Below are 23723 nucleotides of genomic sequence, written 5' to 3'. Positions count from 1 at the left end.
ACTACTTTGCCACACCTGAGAACATAACCTCAAATTAAGGAACAGACTGCATCTCCAAGCTGTGGAGCTCCCTGACCAAACTGTTGGTGTAGGAAATCTCCCACAACATCATTTCAACCCCACTGCCTACGTCACCCAAAGAACCAACTGCTCATTAAGTCTACTCTCATTGCCATACACAGTGTCCCAGACTTCGAAGTCACAACTACCCTGGGTGCCTTTTACCTTCGCAATACTTCAAAGGAAGAGACTAATGCTTCTCCTGGTGTAATGGTATGTGGTGAAACACTGCATTTGATTATTATTATTCAGAAAATGGACCCTGTCCATATGGAACAAGCCCACAAAAGGGGCCATTGACTTGAAATTCTTTAGGCTTCCAAAGAACATGATGTTAATTAGGAAGTGAGAGAAGGTAATGGGAAACACAGAAAGTTATTAGAAAACCAGATGAATTAACAAATTAATAAACAGGCGAATTCTTCCCCCCTTCGAAGCAGACCTTCAACCTGAAAAAGAGCTCTCAAGACTACTTAGGGTCATGAGAAGATACCGCCCTTGGTTGCAGACCTATAGGAATGCAAAGAAGCAGTACTCATGCACCTGGAAGCCGCCACATATGCTACTTCAGTGTTCCTACGTAACAGTGCTGACAAACCTCTACAAACAACCACGTATAGGGGCATCTACGTTGTCCTCGACATGAAAAAAGCCTTCAGGCTCCAACTCCAAGGACAAGAGGGCTGGGTGTACATAGACAGGTTAAAGTCCGCTTACTTGGAAGTAGATGAAGCCTTAGTAATCCCATCCAAGTCTGGACGTCAAGCCTAATCTCCACAAGAACTTGTTATGTAACAGAACAATTTCTTGCAAATAATTTGTGATAGAAGGAGACAATATTAATATAAAATGTTTGTTATAATTTTGTGATATGCGCGGTTGGAGTAAAAGGCCTACCAACTGTGTGTTTGACCCCTCATGATTTTTTTTTTTTTTCATTCAAATTCTATTTTCACAAAGTTGAAGGCATGATACACTGATATAGTACACATCATAGATTGGTCTTAATATAGATTTTCGATGAAACTCTCTGCCAAAATCCTACTGCAGGAACTATGGTTCTTAGAACTCATTTTCCTTAAGGGGGCCTTCTTACCCCAACTGCTAATGTTTGGTCATGTTTTCGGAAGTATATTTCTATAAGAGGTCTTTTATGTATCTCGGTGACATATTCTTTACGATTCAAATTAAAGAATGTGTTATATTCAAATCCTGCTTCCCCGTTTACCGTAAACAGCATGGTATGACCTAGAATTTGAAATAGGGACTTCATCCAACCGCTGAAGGTTTATGAAAAGCGATTCATATCCGTAGCATACACCCAACAAAAATAGGAATGGGCTCCTCTAGTACGAAAACAAGAAAACACCCTGGATTATGCAACTCAAAGAGTATGTGTGAAGGAGTTAGACCTAATTCTAAGCAAAACTAAGCAGAATAAAGGCAAACGGTTAAAAGAGATCATAGGAACTAGGAAGAAATGAATGAAAAATCAAATGAACATCTCAAGGAAATTTCATGAAAGCTGAAGAGAAGAAACTTGGTATGATATAACAGAAAAGACAGTGCTGAGTAGCAGAACTAGGCTGAACGCAATGGAGCTGAGTGACAGGAAAGGATTTGAGGGAGGAAGAAACTTAAGTGTTTATAATTTGGTGCATTGCTTTATAACGATATTGCCCAGCACACATCGATTTTAGTAACAGATTCATATCAGGAAGGTAAAAGTGAACAGAGATGTTACTGAGAATAGGAAGGCATTAAGGTATTTATCAAAATATGGTGCCATAGAGAAAATAAACGTGAAAACATTAAAGAAAAATTTAGCTTCGACGCGCGAGAGAGCCGTTCCAAAGGTAACTCTCGACCATTACTACTACAGTCACCAACACGTTTTGCTTACAGGCTTTCGTTGTGGAATTCCTACACAATTATTATTGTATTTCCTGCCGTTGACGTTTAAGAGAGCAGATTATCAAGACATTACAGTAAGTGGGGACAGAAAATTAAGCCAAATATACAGGTTGATTCTGTGGTATTGCTGAAATGTACTAATCTGAAAGTCGGACAAGGCAGGCCAGCCTGCACATGGGTGTACAGTATGAATGTACTAGGTTTTATACCTTACCTCAGTCTGTTACTGTGAGGCTAAGAATTTATGCTTTCCCTGGTTTAATAGCAGTTTAAGGGTACGTAACGACTAAAATAGGACCTAGGTCGTAGGTAGGGCTTAGCACTGAAAGTGGAAGATTGCAGAGTGAGAAGTCACAGCCAGGTTAGGGTACGTCCGAGATTAGGTTAAGATAAGGGTTGAACTAAGTATTATCTTCGCGTCGGGCAGTACCTTGGAAATTGACCCCTTTTTTATAGTATTTCAGTTATCAATAATTTACCGTTATTTTTTGTTGCTCAACTGTAATTAATCTGTAATTAACCTCAGAAATTATATAATTTTGCTATTGCGCATGCGCAATGTTATAGGGAAACTTTTGGTAAGAAGTGGAGTTTCCTTCACATGGGGTCTGGGGGGGTGGAGCCCCCCAGCTAAGTAACACGGTCTGCTGGTTAGGTTAGGCTAGGGTACATTAGGTTAGTATGGTCCCTTCTTGAACATATGGCTCCCTAATGTCTCGTATTCGCAGAACCGTTTCATACAGTCCGTGCAGAGCTCATACTTGGAAATATCATACAAATTTTTAAAATTTGCAATTTTAGGTACCTTGGGCCTTGTCCCATTATTCTGCATAATTGATGAAAGCCTATGATTGTAGGCTAGTCGATGGTTCTGAGTTTCCGTGTGAAATGCTGTGAAAATGTGGACAAAGTATAAATGGTGGAAGTTTGTGTTTGGACAAGTGGGCTGGCATAGGCTATCCTTAATGATGTTGGGTCAGATTCTAGGAGTACATCCTAACCAAACTTCCCTTAACCTAACCTAACCTTAACTGAGAGGGCCATGCTTTGAACTGTTCTGGGGCTTTTCCCTCCTTAGACCCCCTACACATTAACAATGAAAACAGAGACCTAGTGGAACATTGGTGGGAAGTTTCTTTGAGACTTGTGGACTGGCCAAGGCTACACCTTGATGATAGTAATTCAGAATCTTTCTTGCAAACCTGTCAAAAATGGCTTTCAATATCGGGAACTGCTTAAGTTAGAAGCTTTGGGCTCAAGTCTTCTTTTTTGCCTTTTTTTGGTTCACTGCTTTTGACCGTGGAGGTGCCTGGCCCGTGTTTCATAGAAGTAAGTCGGTGTGTATTCTACTTTGCTTTCAGCCGCTGTTGGACGCAGATGTCTCTTCGTTGGCTCTTTGCTCCTGTCTTCGCTGTTAATTACTTCATACTCTTTAGTTTTGAGAATTTTAGTTTTTCTTGTCTCGTTATCAGTGTGATTAATTTGTTGTTTGATTCAGGAATGGATCAAACCCACAAATCAAAAAGCAATCATCTTTCTCAAGACTGAGGAAGCTTATTGTCATCAGATGCTGTCCTGGGACTGACATACGCTGTAAGGGATTCCTTTTCGGTATTGATTTTGACCAGAGAACATTTTTGCAATTGCAAAGATCCGTGATCTGAGTGCCGGGAGTGGCCATCAGAACAGTGGGTAAAGTTTGCAGCCAAGAAGCAGGCTAGGAATACCTCACTTGTGTCATCGAAGGGGAATACCCACTGGTGATAACACCAAAAGAGGTGCTCAGCACCTTCCTCCTCCCGCCAAACGACTACTTTCACTCTGGTAACTCGTTTGAGGTTTCATTTCACTTAGAGGAAGAGTCTTTCGCAGGCGGACACTCCCTCTGGTCGTAAAGAAGACCATGCTACTAACTTGACTATGTTTGCAGGACTGGAGGATTCCAAGAAAGTTGGGGTGTTATGGCCATCTCTTGGGATCAGGGGGACCCTAGTGTAAAGTCATTGTTGGGTCGCCTGTCTGCTTCGGTGCCTCCTGTGATTCCTGTGGCTACAACCTCTGTGACCACCACTCTCTCTCTGATGCCAAAGGAAAAGGTGCTTGTTGATGGCAGCATGTAAGTGAGGGTATTCCACCCACCCCGTCCATAATCACAATCAATTATCTACCTGGTTACCAAGTTTCAACGACCAATTTCAGCTCATGCTGAGTAACACTCCATAAAAAGCTTGGGTTTGTATTTCTAGGAAAGATACATATTACTTCGAAATTTTTGTTAAATTTTCTTGCTTTTTGGATTTTTGGGGTATTGAATCCATTTAATATTAGTTACTTGTGCTATTGGAAAGTATTGTTTTTTTGTGAAATAAATGCAGATTTTGGAAATAAATTGATTGCAGTTGAATAAGACTATGCAGATGGCACCAGTTCTGCCTGCAAGGCTGGAGAGGGATCCTAATACATACATAAAAAAACAATGAAAGTTGAGCTTCTTCTTTTGATGTGTATCTAGGAATGCTACTACTGCAGATTAAGGTTTCATAAAGCAGTGGGTTTGTATGTAAAAAATTAGTTTTATTTTAAAAGATTACACTGCTTGCTTTAATTTTCAGTCATCTATTCTATACACCACTTTTTCCTTTATGTTTCTAAGATCTACTGGTTTTCCTTTTATTCCGCTTTTGATACCAAGCCGTCTACACATTGAAGCTCCTAGGGTTCATCTTGTCTCCACTCCATTATAGCTTCCTCCATTACTGCATAGTTATTACTGTCATCAAGATAGTTCTTGTGACATGATATAGAACCATCATGGCATCTCATTTCATGTCTCAGTACTCTGTTAAACGTTATAGAACAATGCATTTATTTTTAAGATATGTGGAATATGGGAGAACATGGGGTTTTTATAGTTAGGTAGTGGGTATCAATACTAGCAATTAATTATAATGATGTATAATTTTATATCATTTTTTTCCAGGTTGTAACTATTTCCTGTGTAGTGCAAAAATGAAACTGAAGGCCAGGACAGGCAAGCAAAAATTTAATAAAGGCAAGAAGCTGCAAAAAAAAGGCCAGAAAGGAAAAAGGAAGGGCAGCCAGGCTCCAGAAATGGGGGTGAAGAAGAGAAGGCCGGAGGAGATTGCGAATATGTCAGTGGACGACATGTTCTCTATGATACAGGACGATGAAGATGACAGTGTAAGTATCTGAACCGGAAGAAATTAAGTTTTAATCTTTAGTTAAGAAATTGCAAATTGGAGTTCCATTCATTCTGTAGTGTGTTGGAATCCCTTTAAAATTGTTTTAATATACTTTCAAAATTACAAGCATTACCTTATACAGGCAGTCCCCGACTTACGGGGAGGCGGGGTTCTGTTCCAGTGGCATACCATAAGTCAATTTCCGTCGTAAGTCGGTGCTGATTAATAAATAGGCGCCTTTAATGGTGCTTACGGCCGTGGCGCTATAACTATTTACTATTCTTGATAAATGTATTTGAAAAAGTGCGTAAGATAGGAACTTTGTAACTTCGGGGCGCCCTCTACTTACCTGACTATTATTGAGCGAGTTAAATCTATGGTTTACTCAATATCCCATTTTTACTTTGCCTCTGCCATTCAAGTAGTTGGATTCTTTGTTACCACCACCATTTATAAGTTGTAATCCTGATGTCTGTCAGTGGTATTTGTAAACAGTGTTTATATTTGTGCTGTTTTTGTGCTTTGTGCTTTGATGTGTGATTGGTCCTTTTCTAGAGAGTGAATTGTAATTGCAATCAGAAAAAGTTCAGTAACCAGTCTTTGATGATGATGAGAGTATTGCATGACTTTTTATTTAATCAGTATCTACTTGGTCATGCCTTTTCTTAAAAGTCCTGTAATCGAACAGTTTGCTGATTGTTTCCCAATTTTGACTTCAGGCTTTAGATGGTGGCATCTCACCGGAAAAGAAGAAAAAGGGAATGTCAGCTGCAAAGAAGACTAAGGCCTCTAAGACGAAAAAGGCTAAACCTGACATTGCAGAAGGTGAGACTGGAATTGCTGTAACTTAGTAAAGTGGGACGGTTATGAAATGCTGTGAAATCGTCATATATTACTTGAAGGGTCCCTGTGCCTCTGTATCCTTCTAAAATCTACAGATATATAACAAGACCCATTCTGTATGTGCTTATATATGTCCCACAATCATTATCGTCATTTTGATGCCAGCTTTTCCCTGTGTTAAGGCTTGGATGTAAAAGAATGCATGTTACACTAAACCACTTTGAAAAATTCCTATAAAATGTAATTGCTGTAAAGTTATAGGTGCATACCCAATAATAAGGGTATAAGGTTATCAGATTTGTAATAGCCCAACTGATTTTGTATCTCTTACTCAAGTAGCTTTTTTGTCCTAAAAATTTATGCAAAGAAAATGTGGCAAGATGTGAATGTGGCCTAAGGTATCATAATTCAGGCCAAAGTGGTAGTAATGTGCATGTAAAAATGGGTATGCTATTCCATTGCTAAAATAGGAATGAATAACATTTTCTGGTCATGCAGTGTAAATTTAAAACAAGTCAGAAGACTCTGAAAAAATTATTATTTTGAATTCAGAGAAAATTTTTTAATTCAAGAGAAAATTGTTTAGCCTACCATTGGTCAACCAGATACTGTGTCTTTTAATAATATTATTGTTAAATTATTTTTCGGCCTCATGGATATACGCTTTATGTCAATGAAAATTTGAAGCATAGTGTGATATAGGTGAATATAACGCGCTGAGTTTTTGTATAGATGTCCTATTTAAGCAGTTAGTATATCCTAACCATCACCAGATGAAAACTCATTTTGATATTGGGTACATGCTGTCATCTAACCCAACTTCTTGCTAGACATTCACTATAGCTGGGTATTTTACATGCATATGGCTGTCTGATAACTTTATATCGTATAGTGACTAATCTTTCATTAAAAATGTCAGCTTTGGATGTTTACATATCTGGCATAAGTTTACTGTAAAGCAGTTTAGCGATACCATTCAGTCTTATCTTGAAATGCAGCTAGGGATTGCTTAAAGGAATCATCTTAAGATCTGAAAACGAGACTAAAGTAAAACTGAAGGAGTTGGACAGTGTGGCTGAGAGACCAAAAGATTATTTCTCTTTAATTTTCCCATATTGTACAGGCAATGTGGTTATTGTTGAATAAACATTTTATACTCTAGTTGCAGTAGCTTCCCCTATTCTGGATTGCTTTGTCATGTCATGGCTTTTGTTGTGTTCTGTAACATCAAGTAATGTTTTGTGTTAACCCCTAAACGATGATGATGGTGGTAGAGATACCACCTCTGATTGTGGATTCAGTTCATTGGTGTAATTGTGTTTTATAGGTTTTTTAAATCCTTGATTGGTCTTTCAGTTTAGTTTCATCTTGAATATTCATCATTTGCTTAGTCTTTTTCTACCTTGTACTATGAGTTTTAATCATTCTTACGTTCGGTTGCGTGATGTACGCTTTAGGTTTATTTCGTATTAAACTTTTTATTTACAATTGAATTCTTGCTAATGATTTCAGATGAAGATGATTTTTCTGATGATGAGGATATTGCTGAAACATCCAACTTGAGCCAAAAAGAGTACCTGGAGAAACTGAAAGAAACTGACCCAGAATTTTATTCTGCAATGATGCAGTCTTCAGAACTGATGGACTTGAAGAGCTCAGATGAAGAGGATGAGGATGAGGATGAGGATGATGAAACTGAAGACAAAGAAGGCCTGAATCCTGAAAGTTCACCTCAGGGGTCTGAGGTATGTATCATGTACAAAACTGTTATTATAATGATAGTTCTTTAGTGTGACCGTGATAGCTATAAGTTCCATCCTTCAGTGAAGGTTTGTGATATGGAAGTGTTGCCATGTGGTTATGTGTAGAGAATAGTAAGGAACTTTTTGATGAAAACAAAGCATGTGGAGTTATGTAGATGAGTCAGTTGTTGGTTTTCTGTAAGGTATAGTTATTATAGAAAGCTGGGTGAGAGAAGATTTAGTTGGAAACTTATGAGAAATGAAATAGTTATGATTAGAGTGTTTGCAGTGGCTGATAATAACAGATTGTACATTGATTATTGATATTCATGAAAAAATCTGAAAAAATTATGAAAAATATGGAATTGTTAGTATGTAGAGAAAGGAAAGTTTATGATAGCAAGTAAAAGGAGCAATCATTTGTAGGGAGGGTGGAAAAATGAAGTTTCTAAATGCAGTTTGTATTTAAAATATAAAAATTGGCTATTCAGGTTGAAAAACCTGAGTGGTTAGTTTGTGTTTACCTTGATCCAATGTTGGAGGGGATGTGGATGCATTTAGATTCAAAAATGAACTGTCTCAGATTGGTCAACTGAAGATGAATATGAATTTTTTCTATTTTGTTGAGGATTTGTATTTATTAACTTTACTTCCAACAATAAAATAATAATATGACTGCTATGATGTACACGTGATATCATGAAACAAGCCAGAAAGGCCATGAATTTCCCTAGCAAGCCTTCAGAAATTATAAATAAATCGGTCTCATCTTTTCTTGACCATGTTGAGATAGTTTGGTATGAATGTACATTACAAGGAAAAGGTTTTTAATTTTTGAAACAAAATATTCCCATTTACTTTTAGGTCCTGCAGAGTGTGACAGGTCTTGCACTTTTATTTTGGTTGAATTAGTAATAAATGATTTAAAGAGATAACTGATTCAGACCTCAAAGACTAACACATAGTTCACCTATTTAGGGCATTGGATAGGTTTTGAATTTGGGAAAAATTTGAATAATTAGTTTTTTAAATGGAAAATTCAAATGTTTCAGGAGGACAGTGATGACTCTGACCTGGAGATTGACGATATAAAGGGTCTAGGTGGCAACATCACTCAACAGATGATTAAAGATTGGGAAAATGAGCTGCAGAGTGAGAGGTTTGTATAGTCATGCTAAATTTCTTCGTGTAATATATCCCTGGTGAGGGGTAGTGCCGTCAGTGCACCACATGCCCTGCTCTGTAGGCATTACACAAGGCTCTATAAAGTGTCCCTTTGGCCCCCAGCTGCAACCCCTTTCATTCCTTTTACTCTTCCTCCATTCATAATCTCTTTCTTCCATCTTACTCTCCTCAAACCTCTCCTTACAAGTGATTCATTGTGAAACTGCAAGGTTTTCCTCCTGTTACACCTTTCAAACCTTTTTACTGTTAATTTCAGTTTCAGCACTGAATGACCTCATAGGTCTCAGCATTTGGCCTTTGGCCTGAATTCTATATTCTATTTTCTGTTCTTTGTTTAGTATTTTTATAGCTAACTTCCATATTTTATGACATATTAGTGTTCTTATGCCTGCTGTTTTCCCTCTGATCATACTGCATTTAAACCTGAAGATTTTTCCTAGAAAATAAATTCCTTAGAGGAGTAAAATGCCATAAACTCTCTATCATCTTTCACCACTCGTTAGGTGTGATGTAAAATAAGATCAGTTTGAAATATCTACATAAATGTAGTTGAAATAAGACACTACTTCAGTTATTTGATGATAAAATCACAGACAGTCCCCAGTTATCGGCCGGCTTGGTTATTGGCGATCCGGTTTTTCGGCGCTTGTCTAGCGATGAAAATCGACAATTTTCGGCACCGATATGCACCGATTTCTGCTTATCTGTGCTGATCATAGGGTTTTGGCACCGATACATACCAAACAGGGTGATTTTCGGTTATCAGCGATTTTCGCTTATCATCACGCTGTCGGAACGGAACCCCCACTGATAACTGGGGACTGCCTGTATTGGGGTCTTAGTTAAATTTAGACAGATTAAAAAATTTAGATATTAAAAAATGTCCAGGAATTGTATTCTTCTATATAAAATTTGCAAACATTAAACTGCTGTTATGTGGTTTGCATGTTATTGCTATTGTTACTGTAGTTAACATTTTATGTAGTTTTTGGTTTTGAACTTACCTTTATGAGAACCAGGAATTCATAAAGTATTCATTTGTAAAAGAAGCATTTTTCTCTTGCAGTAATCTGAATTTTTTAATTTCCAGTCCAATGCCAGCTTTTATGGAAGTGCAACAAGCATTCTTGGGAGCAATTGAGAGTTTGTCTGGTGGAAAGAAAGGTTCTGTAGAGAAAACAAGCAAATATGTTGTGAAAGGATCGCAGAGTAAGTACATCTGTATAAGTATTTTAGTTGTAAAGTAGTAGTTAAGCAGACCACTCAGGTGAAAATGATCTTATTCCTACAAGCGTACAAATCTGCCTTTATGTTATGGATTAATTTCAACAAAGAGTGGTCTGGTTGTTGAAGCAACTTTTGTTCTAACGCCTTTTCCGGTGCTTTTCATAGCATGCATCTGTAATCATATTGCTAAGTACTTTTCACATTGTTAGTACTGTACATCACTTTTAACTTTTTATATTATTTTAATACTTTTTCCAGTGCCTTCTGGTTCATCTAATCTTAAATCATGTGTTCAAGGTAACCTTATCACGTGGCCAGTTACTGGTTCTGTGGCTTCCACAGCAAATCACTTGTTATTCCTTACAGGCCTTGGACCATCATTTTCTCCAGGCTCATCTAATATCTTTAGAGTCACATTCTCTATTAGACTGCAACTGCCGCTGTGGTGGCGCAATGGTGTGATTCTCAGGTACCAGTCGAGAGGGCCGGGGTTCAAATCCTGCCGCCCACTGATGGCGTGGATTGTGCCACTGTAAAAATCAGGCAGCCCATCAACCTAACGGGCCAAAAAAATCTGAGAGGTTCAGTAGGAGAATACGTACCAGCCCTCAGGCTGGGGAGTTAAACAGTGGGCCTAGTGACACTGGCCACTGGCTGTCGACCTAAGGAACAGGAGATCAGCGCCTGCCCTATGAACCCACAGAGGCCCAGGAGGACTTTTAACTTTAACTAAGTAGTCTACTGTTATGCAATTTCACTCCTATTCACATTAAGTTGTGAATTGCATTGTCCCTTTGTCATCAGTGGCGTTGCTTCTGACTTTTGGTTTACATGTGACTTTGATCTCTTTCCATCCAGCAGTCCACCTTTTTAACTTTACTTGGCTGTAGTTTTTACTTCTCATTGAGGCCTCATGCTCAGGTACTGTATAATAATGGTAATACAGTAATAGAAATGGTGGTTTTTAATGTTTTTTTTTATATGGTGTTGAAGAAATTCATGTACTGTTATGTCATTCAATACCTTAGTATTGTGGTACTGTAGATGAATTGTGATGAACAAAATTTCACATTTCTTGAAAAGTCATGGTAAACTTATATTATTTAAGTTCTGCATGAAAGTTGTTTGACTAACTGCAAGGTAAGGAAATTGGTGAACAACCTTGGATGAAGAGCTTTGATCAGACACAAGCAACAAGTTTGGTTGCTAGACTTTTCTGTAATAAGATAAAAGGTAATTTCTGTAATAAGATAAAAGGTAACGTTCGGTGACTCAATTTTTCTCTTGTATGGGTGTGTAAAAGAGCCCTTCATGAACGGTAATACATGTATGAAAATATCTAAACTATAATTTTTTTCATTTTGCAGATTTCAATGCTGTTGTGAGATTGTGTTTGAAAAATATGGCCTCTGCATTGAGAACCATCTTCAAGCTTAAGGATAAAAGTCAGTTGCCCACAGCATCTAAACGATGGAGTAAACATAAGAATATTATCAAACCGTATCTCCGACACATGATTGCAGTAGGTTATTGAATTATTTGCTTCTGGTTTTCAATATTAATATATATTCTTACATTTGATATGGCATGTTACTTTTCATGGTTAGTAATAGCTAGTTTTGATAACAAAATTCATTACCACTAGATTTCTATTAAAGATCTTTATAAATAAAATTCAAGAAGTTCCTCCTATTTGGCAGTTTTTCAGTACATTGTGTACAAATATGCATGTTAAACTTAATCAAGAAGTTACTTCTGGATTCACTTTAGAGATTAGATGTTCCTACAAGGATGCAAATAGTTGTGCTGTATGTAGAAAGAATCTCAGTGACACCAGCAACCAACTATCCATAAGCGTTGGTCAGTGCTTACATTGATGTGATTGTTTTAGTTTAATTTACGAGGTCTTTCTATCCAGTTTTAATGCTGTCTGGACTGGTGTTAGTTCATAACTTATGCATGGCATGAAAAGTGGTTTTGATTATTCATGGAATGTGAAGGAGTGAAAGTATGGACAGAATGTGCCAACAGTGAAGGACAACCACTTTTCTAACAAGCTATTGTTTGTTGTGGTTATGTTGAGTATAGTCAGGTGGTTGAAGGCTTATGTCTTGTGAGAGGACATCAGAAAAGACTTAAGTGGATGATCAGGTGTCATAATTGTATTAGAGCAGCTTGAGCAGGGAAAAACAAACTTGTGTCATTTAGTCAGTTTTGTTAAGCTGACGATACACTCCGTGTAGTAGTGGTACTGTGGGAATTGGTTTTGTTGTGACATGATGCATAAAATGCTTCACCTCATGGACTGTGTGAAAACATAACTTTTTGTAACTGATGCAATCCAGAGATTGGCATTTCCATCACATTATTACTTTTAAGGAAAAGGCTTACAAAGAATTTAGTTATGAATTTAGTGCTTCATTTTCATAGAAACTGTGAAAGTTAAATTCATAGATTACAGACTGCCTGAAGGCTATATATATTGCTTTTATATGGATAGAGGATACTTATGTAAAGTATTATTTTAGCTTTTTATTTAAAGAAAATAGGCCTTATTTTCCTGTATGTATTTCAGTATTTAATGAATTGTTCGTTTTTGTACAGTTGACTGAGGTAGTTGCTGAACCCAGCGTAGCAGAAACAGTCCTCAGGAATGGAGTTCTGCCTCTTATACCATTCTATGCAGGACACAAGAACATGAGCAAACTGCTCGCAAGAAGACTCGTTACCATGTGGGCTACAAGCGATAAAAAAGTTCGAGTTTTGGCCTTCATGGCCATGTTCAGACTGACACAGATCCTGCACGGAGATTTTTTAGAGTGGATGCTAAAGGTAACTTTGTTTCTTAATGAGATGGGTGTTAGCTTGAAGGGTGCGCTGAAGAGTTAGTTTGTTATTACAAAATTAGATGTTATTTAATAAATTGCTGTTCTCTAAAAAAACTTTGATGACCAGAAGTGATGAAGATACAATTCTGTTCAAATCTAAATTGTTTTGTCTCCAGAACTACATTCATTGTTGGTTTAACTAAGATCATTCACAGAAAGTATATTGAATATGTTTCATATTTTACACTTCATTCAGATCATACTAAATGAGATGGTTGAAGAATGGAGGTTTTACCTTTTTAAAGGCTGTCTCCATAACTACAAAGCATATTTTCTTATAATTTTTGTGTAAGTGCTTCACGAAAATTCTTCTTGAATTAGTATTGTATTTGCTTTCAGAAAATGTACATAGCATATGTGCAGAACTGTCGTTTCACGTCACCATCTACCTGGGGCCTTATTGACTTCATGCGTGTGTCTTTGGTGGAATTATACACCTTAGATTTTCCGCGTGCTTATAGGCATGCGTTTATATATATCCGTCAGATGGCTATACACCTTCGAAATGCTATTATACTTCCCAAGAAGGTGAGTGACATTTTTTTTATTTTCTAAGTGGAATTTATGTGATATTTTTCCTTTTAAGTAAAGCCAATCTCTTTAAGATGGAAATTAATACTTAAATATGGAGAGAAAATAAGTGTTTCCAGCTGTCAGGAACAAGAAAGTTCAAGCTATGCCTTGTTTTCAGGAACGTGTGCAACTTGTTTATAACTGGCAGTATGTACACTGTCTAAGCCTGTGGTGTGATCTTTTGGGAAAGACTCATCCTAATGCCGTACTTCAGCCTATGATCTTTCCAGTCACACAAGTAAGTTGCTCTTATGTTCCAATATTTTTTACAAGTATATTGTCCAAGTAGGTGGATCCGTGATTGCCAGGAGTGTGTATATGTATATTGCCTAATAATTATTTGTAGTAACTCATAAGTTTATATTATATGAGTTGCATCATCCACCCAGGGGAATGTTACTTTAAAATACCTGAAGAGATTGTAGCAGACATATCCTTTAATCCAGCTATAACCTGTTGATCTAACTTATTTTGTGAGATGCTTAATACAAACCTACCCATTTTACAGATGAAAATCTGATGTCTATATGGAGATGTTGAAAGTTCTTTTGGGTTACCTTGTTTTGCCATTATTTGGCACTTTCTATGTACAAGTTAGTTTAGTGTGATTAAGTTTCAGTTTAAATTATATGAGTGTGGAACACCTGTCTTTACAGTGTTATTGTTTCAGGTTACTCATTGTCTTGATGCTTAATATGTTTGTGCCTTGATTTATATTTCTTTTACCAGATAACTCTGAAATGTAGATGGTGTCATAACATCAACAAGTTTGAAAGCTTGAAGAAAACCGAGTAAAATATGATTAATGGAGGTAAAACATTTTACCTCCATTTATCCGTAAAACTATTTGAGGTCTAATTAAGTTTTGATATTATTGCCAAGTCCGAGTTAGCTGTAAATTGTAGGTTTACCTGATATAGTGTATTCTAGATTATCTCTTGTTTTATGTAGAGGAATTTCATTTGTTCTAATAGCTACAATTTCTTTAAACTTTAGTAGATAGATGAACATACAGAGGTATAGACAGATGGCCAATTGACAAACAGTTACTAGATGCCTTCAGACAGTAAACTTGGGCTTACTATATTATTTGCATTTAGACATAGGCTATCATGTAAATAAAATATACATCAGGTCAAAGAAACATGACTGTAAGGTAGAACTGCTTCACAGTTTTATAGGTTAGGCACTGAAAGCAACCGAAGCTGAAAGAGGTTGTTTGTGGCTCAGTTTGTTTTTTAGTAAGTTACGGAATAAAAAATTCTATTCTTGATTTTAAAACATTTAAGCAAAGGTGCATGTTGTGAATGTCAACACATACTAGTCTTTATCAGGGTTGGTTATTGGTGTGACATTGGTAAGTCCCCTTTCTTATGAAAACAGTTTCTTGGTCTAGAGTTGGTTGTAGGGGCTAGATATTTGGTCAAGTCAAAACTGATGTTATTTTTTGCCTGGAAGCTGTACTCTACAGATAGGAAGGAAAAATTCTGACGCTTCAGTCATAAATCGTTTTTTGTAATACAGATCTTGGCCGTTTCAGAGTTAATAATATTGTTCTTTTTTTTAACATTTACAGAAATAGTCATGTAAATATTGCTTGCTGCTAAAATATTTTAAGATGTTTTCGTAGCATAACTGATATTACACATGGACCTTGAACTAATTGTCCATTATTTATTAAGGAATGTCTTACTTGTCTTTGGTTTCCCTTGTTAATACTCTAAATTTTGCCAAATTTCTGCGATTCAGTGTTTGAGATATACTGTTTCTTTGCCAAAATTGGAGTGCATCTTCATCACCAGGAAATATGGAATTTGCTCTAGTGGATTAGGAAGAACATAAATTAGGATAAATTTGAAATAAAAGTAATGAACAAATAACCAATTTTGTGACTTAACGTGCAGCAACATCCATGTTGTTTTTTGTAAGAATGTTGACATTTCAGATATATACTGAAAAATGAAAGACCATAACATGTACAGTACAATATTTTATTGGCAAAAATGCAAGTACGGCAAGGTGAGAAATTTGGTAATATGTTGACATTGGAGAAACAGTTTTCCCCCTCAGAGAGAATATAGGATGATAAGAGGGTGAAAAGTATGTATAATTTTTGAAGTTTTGGAAAGGAGCAGGAGAGATAAACCAAGAAAATGCAATCTGGATTAGATGCAGTGGGGAAGGTTGGGTCACAGGAAGACTGTAATATTGAAGAAGTTTAAGTGTGTGTCCAAGGGATCCATTATTATACAGCAGTTTATGGAGAACACCTAGTTACATATTTGTGAGATATTGGCATGCCTGAAGGCACTTCTGGAATTAGAAGTAAAGACTGGAAAATGTTAAAGTTAAAGAAATTGGAAAGCTAGGTGGAAAGAGACCAAAGAGAACAAATGAAAAGTTAAGGGAAGAAAGCGTTGCAGTTGAGGATGGATGGATTGTTGGAAACCTTTTAGTAAGCATCTTGCAGTACTACAATTTGAAAATTAAATCAACCACTTGAAAATGAGCCTTCTTGTACCCATGATTCAGCATTAAAGTCACAAATATATTAGTGACTTCTTTTCCTTCGGAACCACCATTAGGAGAACTGTTTATTATAAGAATTTTATGTTTTAAAGCTGTTGTTTTTAAGGAAAGCCCTCCCATGCATAATGCATTGCTTATTTCAGGTTGCTATTGGTACTATGAAGCTGCAGCCAACACCAACATTCTTTCCTTTAGCTTTCCACATGTGTAGAATCTTGACAGAACTGTCCAGAAAGACTGGCACCTTCATACCTGTACTGCCATTCTTATTGGAGGTGAGTTCATTTGCTCATTGCAGTGCTACATATTAGTTAACTTTTTCTTCTTCCAGTTTGTTTGCTTGGTCAATTTCGTTGACAATCTTATGAAGAAATAAATGTTTAATTTATAAAATTTATTGGATACCATTATTCATCAAATGCTAACACAGTTCGATAAACTACATCTTTGTTAACTAATGCTTAGTACCTGGAATTAAGTAAGAGTCAGGTCGTTCTTGTCAAGTTGTTTTTCTCTGGGCATAGGAGCATCCCTGTTTCTTCTTTATTCTGTCATTCCCTTCTGGTCTTCCTTGTAGTTTAGTTAGTTTTGCTTTTGTTTATTTCATCTCCTCTTATTTCACCTGTTAAAGGAGCTTTCTCATATGTTGTAGAGAGATTACTACTAGTGGTGATTCACTTTTGTCTAAAAATGTTAATGATAATTTAGACTGCCATCAGGAGGTATCCTGTTTAAATTCTTTTCATAGATTATATTTTAGTATAGAAATCTTCCCGTCTTTAGTGTTTGCGTCTGTGTAGATAAGGGGCACTACTTGTTTTCCAGAATGCAAGCATCCATTTTCCTTTGAGGTGCTCCAGACGTGCATTTCACAAATTTTCTTATCCCATAATTGATAATGGTTTTGTCTTTTCAGATTCTAAATAAAGCAATTTACTTCAAACAACCGAAAAAGACATCTGTCAGACCATTCAACTGGATGTGCATTCTTAGGCTATCAAGAGGAGAGTTGAAAGAGTCAGCTTTTAAAGATGGAGTGGTTGACCAGGTTTATGATGGTATGGTCAACTATTTGAGTGTGGTCAGCTCATCGATAGGCTTCCCTGATTTTGTTGTACCAACAGTTTTGCAGCTGAAAAGCTTTGTTAAGAAATGTAAATCTCCAAGCTACTGTAAGAAGTTCAAGCAGCTCTTGGATAAGATTCGCGAGAACGGTGATTTTATTGAAGATCGAAGGAGAGACGTCAAATTTGGTGTGGCAGATCTTGAAGCAGTCAAAAACTGGGAGGTTTCAGTTAAACAAAGTGGCACCCCGCTTAATAAATATTACGAGAGTTGGCGCAAAATACGAGAGCAGGAATTCCATCAGCAACTAGCAGATTCAATCAGTGTCCCAGATTTTGATTTACCGTCAGTGAAAAAACGTAAACTTGAAGAAAACGATGATATGTCTGCTTCGGATGAAGAGGAGGAAGATGATACAGAAATAAGGTAAAGATCTTTGAGCTATTTCTTATTTAATGTGACCCTTATCATTCTGCAATCCTGTGATGTTTGTAGTGCCTCAGCTAATGGATACAGTGATAACTCAATTATCCGAGTTCACCTAATCTATAACTCTACATTATCCGGACACAACTGGACCCCAGGGACCAAAGATATATATATATATCTGTGGTTGGTAATGCTGTGGGAGTCTTAACGAAGTGCTGGTAACACTGCTTACACTCATAAACAGGCTAAGGAAGGGTAGGGGGCCCTGGGAGGCTGGTCAGAGTGTTTCTGGGGTCAGGAAAGAGTCAGAAGGTTGGGCAGGATGGCAGGGGAGCAGTTGGCAATGCTGTGCTGGGAGAGTGAGCGGGATACTGTTTCACTTTGGTATTTTGTTGCTGTTTTGTTGGTTTTTAGTAGTTCTCCTTCAGCAGCTGTCTTTTTAGGCAGTTTTTATCAGTTAATAATTTTTATTCCTGTAACAGTTTGCCGGTTATTCAGAGAAGCTGATGAATTGGCAGTAGCAAGATAAAAACCAGTAGTAAAACCTATGATCCTATTTCATGACATGAATCCTAGTATTATATGGTAACTTTCAATGTTTAATTTAGTTGTGATCATTAGTACCTTAAAAAAACACGTATCATCATGATGTTTGTGATTTGTATGTATGTATATATCATCTAATCATTTTGGCCAACACAAAATTATAATTTTTATTAGTGTCTCCTCTTGCTTCTGCAAAAATAGATTTTTTTTATTAAACCTTTCTTGTAAAATCTGCTGTAGGTAATATTTTTTCAAAGAAAGCTATGTCTGATGTATATAAAGCAATTATGTGTAGACACAGTGTCCAATAATTTTATTTTTAACAGTATTTATTTGCCTTGTTACTTAGGTAAGGTAGTTAGGCAGCAGCAAGTTGATGACTGGGAATCTTCCCAGCCACCTGTGTAGCAGTTGTGATAAGTGAATAATGTTATAGTGAGAAACAAACTGCATTTCTACAGCACAAAAATTTATTCATATAAACCGGTTAATCATATAGGGAGAATACGCCTCCCAGCCCCTGGAGTTCTCATTTTTCATTTCCACATTAAAATGAGGAAATGGGGCCATCCTCAGTAGGCAGAAAGAATTTTTCATCATATAAATGTGGCAATATATCATTATTGGAATGTGGTGCCTGCAGAATATTACTCTAGTGCAGGTTGGAAATTCCTGATTACTTAGATTGTTCTTGAAAAAGACTCTACGAACCTTGAAGAGTCTGTTATTGAGAGATTTTATTGCACTGTTTAAAATTTTGATCCGTGTTTAATCACATTTACATAATGTAAAAACTATTTGTTGGTGCTTGAATGCAGACGGTGGTTTTATACCTGTTTGGTTGATATCTCAAAAGAGGTCATCATTGGAGTCTTCTGCTAGCAAAACCAAGTCCTAGGCAGTGCTTGAAAAATTAATGGTCCTTACGGGTACCATAAATACCAAAAGACTATTATTGTGAGTTTCAGCTACTGTGATGCATTTATATCAAGAATGCATAAATAGTGTGTCTGAAAATGTATGTACAGAATTATAAAACATATTTTGAAACAATTAGGTAGTATAATGTGCATCTTTAAAACTGTTTGACTTACAGTGATTCTATAATTACTTTTGATAGATTAATTTTTATAATAATCATAGTACTAATGAATAACGATGGTAAGAAAAGCGAGACTTTATGTTAGCTTGTATGTCTGGATGATTTGTTCAGAGATTTCAGTCTAGAATTTTGGTTATTTTCATGTCATTTTAATTTCTGTACTATTTTCCAGCCCAGCAGATGACAAGGTGGAAGTTAGCGAAGATGAAAGTAAGGAAGTTAATGGTGATAATGACGAGATAAACGGTCCGCCAGAGAAAAAGTCGAAAGTGGAAGAAGAAGAAGACAACCTCCTTGATGATTTGGCAGCTCCTGTTGGGGGCAGCAAGGATGTCGTTAAACAGCTACAGTTCTCAGATGACGATGAACCTCTCGATGATGAATATGATGTTGATAGTGATGACAGCTAATTTTTTAAAATGCTCTTGATGTTTGCTGTAAGGGAATGGACATTGTAAGATGATCATAGCATTAAAAGTAAACTGTACCTGTTCCAGGTGTATGTTTAAGTGCTGGTTACAGTTATCACAAACCAGTCTCCTCTGCGTACTGTACTATATTATTTTTTATGGTAATAAATGCAAAAAAAGTCCCTGAATACCTCTCTGTGGAAAAAACCAGATATGGTAGATCTAAGCTAAAAAATTACACTAAACTATTTGCAGTCTAGCACTTAAAAAATTGTACAAGATCCCGGACATAGTCCCCAGCCCTTAAGTTATATATTTATAAATAATAACGTATGCTTAACCAATTCTAAAATACTCTGTAAGGATGCTGAAAATTTGATGTTACTTCTTCTAACAAGTATCTTGACTTGGACACTTACTTTCTATGAACTAGTCTGCTTGTGGGAAGTATCTTGCATCTATGATGGCCTTTTAGATCTAACTGGTGAGGTTCAACACAATCTTAACAATGGATATGAGTTCAGACTTGTTCGAATTTTTAGTACTGCTTTTGAATTGGTGAAGCATATGTTTGTATTTATAACATACCTGATGCAAGACCAATGAGACATGCCCTAACATATAATGAACATTAACAATACACACAGAATTTCAAATATACTAGAAAAATAAAATGTCTTGTGTCAGTGAACAAAATCTTGATGAATGCTTCTATGAAAATGATGGGTCAGCTATCATACCACACAGAAAACCACTACTTTGTGTCTATGAAAATGAATGAATAGCAATTTGATTATTATTATTATTGAGTAGTTTAACCAGACTGAGAATGTAAATTTTGAAATAGCCATAGATCTGGTTATAATGATTATTTATTACTGAGTAATTATACTCTGACCTGTAATAGCACATCTCTAGGTCTAGATAATATAATTTTTGACTTAACATCCAGCACCCACAGCCAAAAGTTGTTTACTCAAATATCATAACGAAGCAAAGTACCTAGTAATCCACCAGACTATAACCCAGTATCTTTAACAAGCAAAGTAACAGAAAATTGGTGAAATAAGGTCAACGCAGCCCCTACAAACCAATAATAAATCACGCAACCCAGTATGGGTAACAGAAAAATTAATTTACACTTAACCCACCAAATTGCCCAGATCACATTTGAAAAGGATTTGAATAGAAATAAATAAGAATTGTAGATTTTTTTGATATCCTTAAGACTTTTGATACCATTTGGAGGTATATTGAAAACACCACAATGGTGTTAGCATAGGCCACCTATCATTAATCATGTAAACTTCTACAAACTGCATGTCTCAGGTTGCCATCACCATGCACTACACTGCCACATGCTTATGTCATGCCCAGCAAATTCTTAACATTAGCATCCTGAAAGTAGTTACCAGAGCCTCCTAAGTAGGCTTTCGATTTTCTGTAAAAAACTAAGTCATATGGAAGAAAATTTATACTGAACTTGACTGAGACTTCTTCTGACACCTGTCAGCCTATGTATTGTTCCATAGGAAAGGTTTGTTCCTATGGAAATAAATCATTGTCTATTGTATAGGTTCCTCTAGTCCAACCACCAATCCAGGTCTCTCCTTACTTCCTCATAGAGAGGAATCAAAGAAAGGCAGATCGCTTGCCACAGACCAGAACTCCTTCAGGCTCCACTGCAGGGAGCAGAGATGTAGCTGCCCATGAGGGACCATCTTCTCCAAAGATGACAGGTGACCGAGAATGACCTGCCGCTGCTGAGAAGGTTGTTCCTGTCGAGACAGGAACTTCTGTGCTACCTCCCTGAACTTGTTGGAACTTCTTTGCTACCTCCCTGGACTTGCTTAAGTGAGAGTCTGAAGGGAACACTCACTCATGCAGTGTCCGTCAGCATGGCGAGGCACTGTACCCTCTGCTTGGGAGTGAGATCCAACTTCTCGAAGTTTATCACTACACTGAAATCATGACAAAACTCAAGAAGGCAGTCTAAGTCTCGAAGAAACTGAGACAATGAGTTTGGTAGTACCAGCCAATTGTACAGGTACCTCAACAAACGTATCCTGTGCAAATGGGCCCAAGCAGAAATCAGCGTAAACGCCTGAACGAACACTTGGGGAGCAATTGAGAGCCCGCAACAAAGTGCCCCGAACTGGAACACTGTCCCCCTGAAGGTAAAGTGGAGGCCCTCCTGAGAGGACCAATGGATGGGCATTTGAAAATACGCATCGTTTAGGTCCACCGAAAGTATGAAGTTGCCCTCTCTGATGGGATCCAGAGTTGAGTGAACCATTTCCATCTTGAACCAGGTCTGTCAAACAAACTGATTCAAAGGAGAGAGGTTGATAACCAGTCTCCAACCATCTGTCACCTTCACCAGGAAAAGATGGCTGTAAAAACCTGGAGACTGGTCTTCCACGACTTCTATTGTGCCTTCCGAAGCAGTGCATTCACCTCGTTCCAAAGGGTTTGAAAGTGAGGGGTGGTGGAAACTCATAGGGTAGTAGATACCCTTCCTGAGGGACATCCTTTGCCCTGGTGTCCTCTTTATGTCACTACCAAGTTGCCCAATGGCTTGACAGGCACGCACCCCCCCCCACCATTGGTAGCAAGCAGGAAGGAATGGTGCCCCTAGTATCCTCCTCTCTTCTTGCCCTTGATCTCTTCCTAGAATGGGCAGGGGGCTGAAAGGGATGTGGCTGCGCACATTGCGATACTGCAACAGAAGAAGACTGGGTTCTTCTAGAAGGGTAAAGGAAATATGGAACTTTCTCTGACCCGAAGGTCTGACTGCAGTGCCACACGAAGACTAAGCGGTCTTAGACACTGCCTTTTGGAGGAGCTTCTTGTTCTCGACTCGAAGCCTCTCCACTGCAGCCTCCATCTCACTCAGTGGAAAGAGAGAAGAGGATCCATTACTGGTCCATTCCCGATTGCCCATGCTGGCTCTGGTCCAACACGCCTTGAAGAAAATGCATCAGTTTTCTTGAAAGTGGCATCTTCCTCAGGTGTTCGCCGTCCCGAAGAAGGGTTGAAGAGCTACCCACAGGTCATTAAGAGATGCTCATAGGGCTTAGTGAGTGAAGGTGATCAAAAGTGAGCCAGCACACAAGTAAAGGTAATGATAAAAGTTCTGTTGAATTTCCTACTTTACTTGGCAATAAAAATTTTAATAATATAAAACAGATTCGCACCAGAAACAAAGTGTGATACTTCCAGCTTAGAAAAATATACAAGAAAATTAGAATTTTCTTGTATAAGTTCACGATTAACGATTACCCTAGTAAGTAATGATAGCAAAAAAGTAAACCTAAAATAATTACTGTATTAAGCTCAACCTGTGAGTGACCTGGATGGAAGGTACATTTAATGCCCCCACTGTACGAGTATAACATTTGTGGTTGCTCTAAAACTATGCATTGTTATGGGACAAGTTATATCAGTTGTTAAATTTATTTGCTGTGTTTTAACAGAAAAAAGAAATCCTCATATGACTAAAATAATGTCTAGAAACATAATTTCTTGAACTGTGTTCTGAGAAATTTGGATTTATGAAACAAAATACAGTTGGCCATGCCACCAGCCATGCGACAAAAGCCTTAATACAAAATGCAGGCCCAGACACTGACGGCGTTCAATATGAAAGTCAAAATTTTTACGTACAGCACCATATCAAGCTAATTTATATTCTTAGTATGGGTGCTTGATACATCACGCAGATTATATTATTATTTTATAACTTACATACATACTTTTTACACTAATTAAAACATCTTATTATTATCTGCTTAGTCATAGTACAAGAAGTTATAGATATTTAATTATTTATGCTAATGCACCTGCATAATTATTACTGTACTGCACTTGCAAAATACTTCAAAGTACACTTGTCTTTTCAAGTACTTTTGGCCGAAGTACAAGTACACTGATTTTTAGAATCTGAAGTACGATTATAAGTACAATTACTCAGAATTTTGTACTTAAGTACTTGTAATTGGACCCAA

The 23723-nt window shown here is 37.2% G+C and overlaps 1 protein-coding gene across 1 annotated transcript; it reads left to right on the top strand.

Moving 5' to 3' along the window:
* Window positions 1-1907: 1907 nt before the first annotated feature.
* On the top strand, window positions 1908-19798 carry LOC136855897 (nucleolar complex protein 2 homolog). Its single transcript, XM_067133337.1, has 13 exons — window positions 1908-2048; window positions 4955-5175; window positions 5897-6002; window positions 7533-7765; window positions 8815-8921; window positions 10038-10156; window positions 11542-11696; window positions 12779-13006; window positions 13402-13590; window positions 13754-13873; window positions 16308-16439; window positions 17081-17655; window positions 19479-19798. Exons 2-13 carry the CDS (start codon window positions 4984-4986, stop codon window positions 19714-19716), a joined length of 2394 nt encoding a protein of 797 aa, XP_066989438.1. The 5' UTR covers window positions 1908-2048; window positions 4955-4983; the 3' UTR covers window positions 19717-19798.
* The last annotated feature ends 3925 nt before the right edge of the window (window positions 19799-23723 follow it).

This window comes from Macrobrachium rosenbergii, chromosome 33, assembly GCF_040412425.1.
Source record: "Macrobrachium rosenbergii isolate ZJJX-2024 chromosome 33, ASM4041242v1, whole genome shotgun sequence".
Taxonomy (NCBI): Eukaryota; Metazoa; Arthropoda; class Malacostraca; order Decapoda; family Palaemonidae; genus Macrobrachium; species Macrobrachium rosenbergii.
The sequence above is the reverse complement of the archived record's forward strand: the minus strand, read 5'-3'. Positions and strand labels throughout refer to the sequence as shown.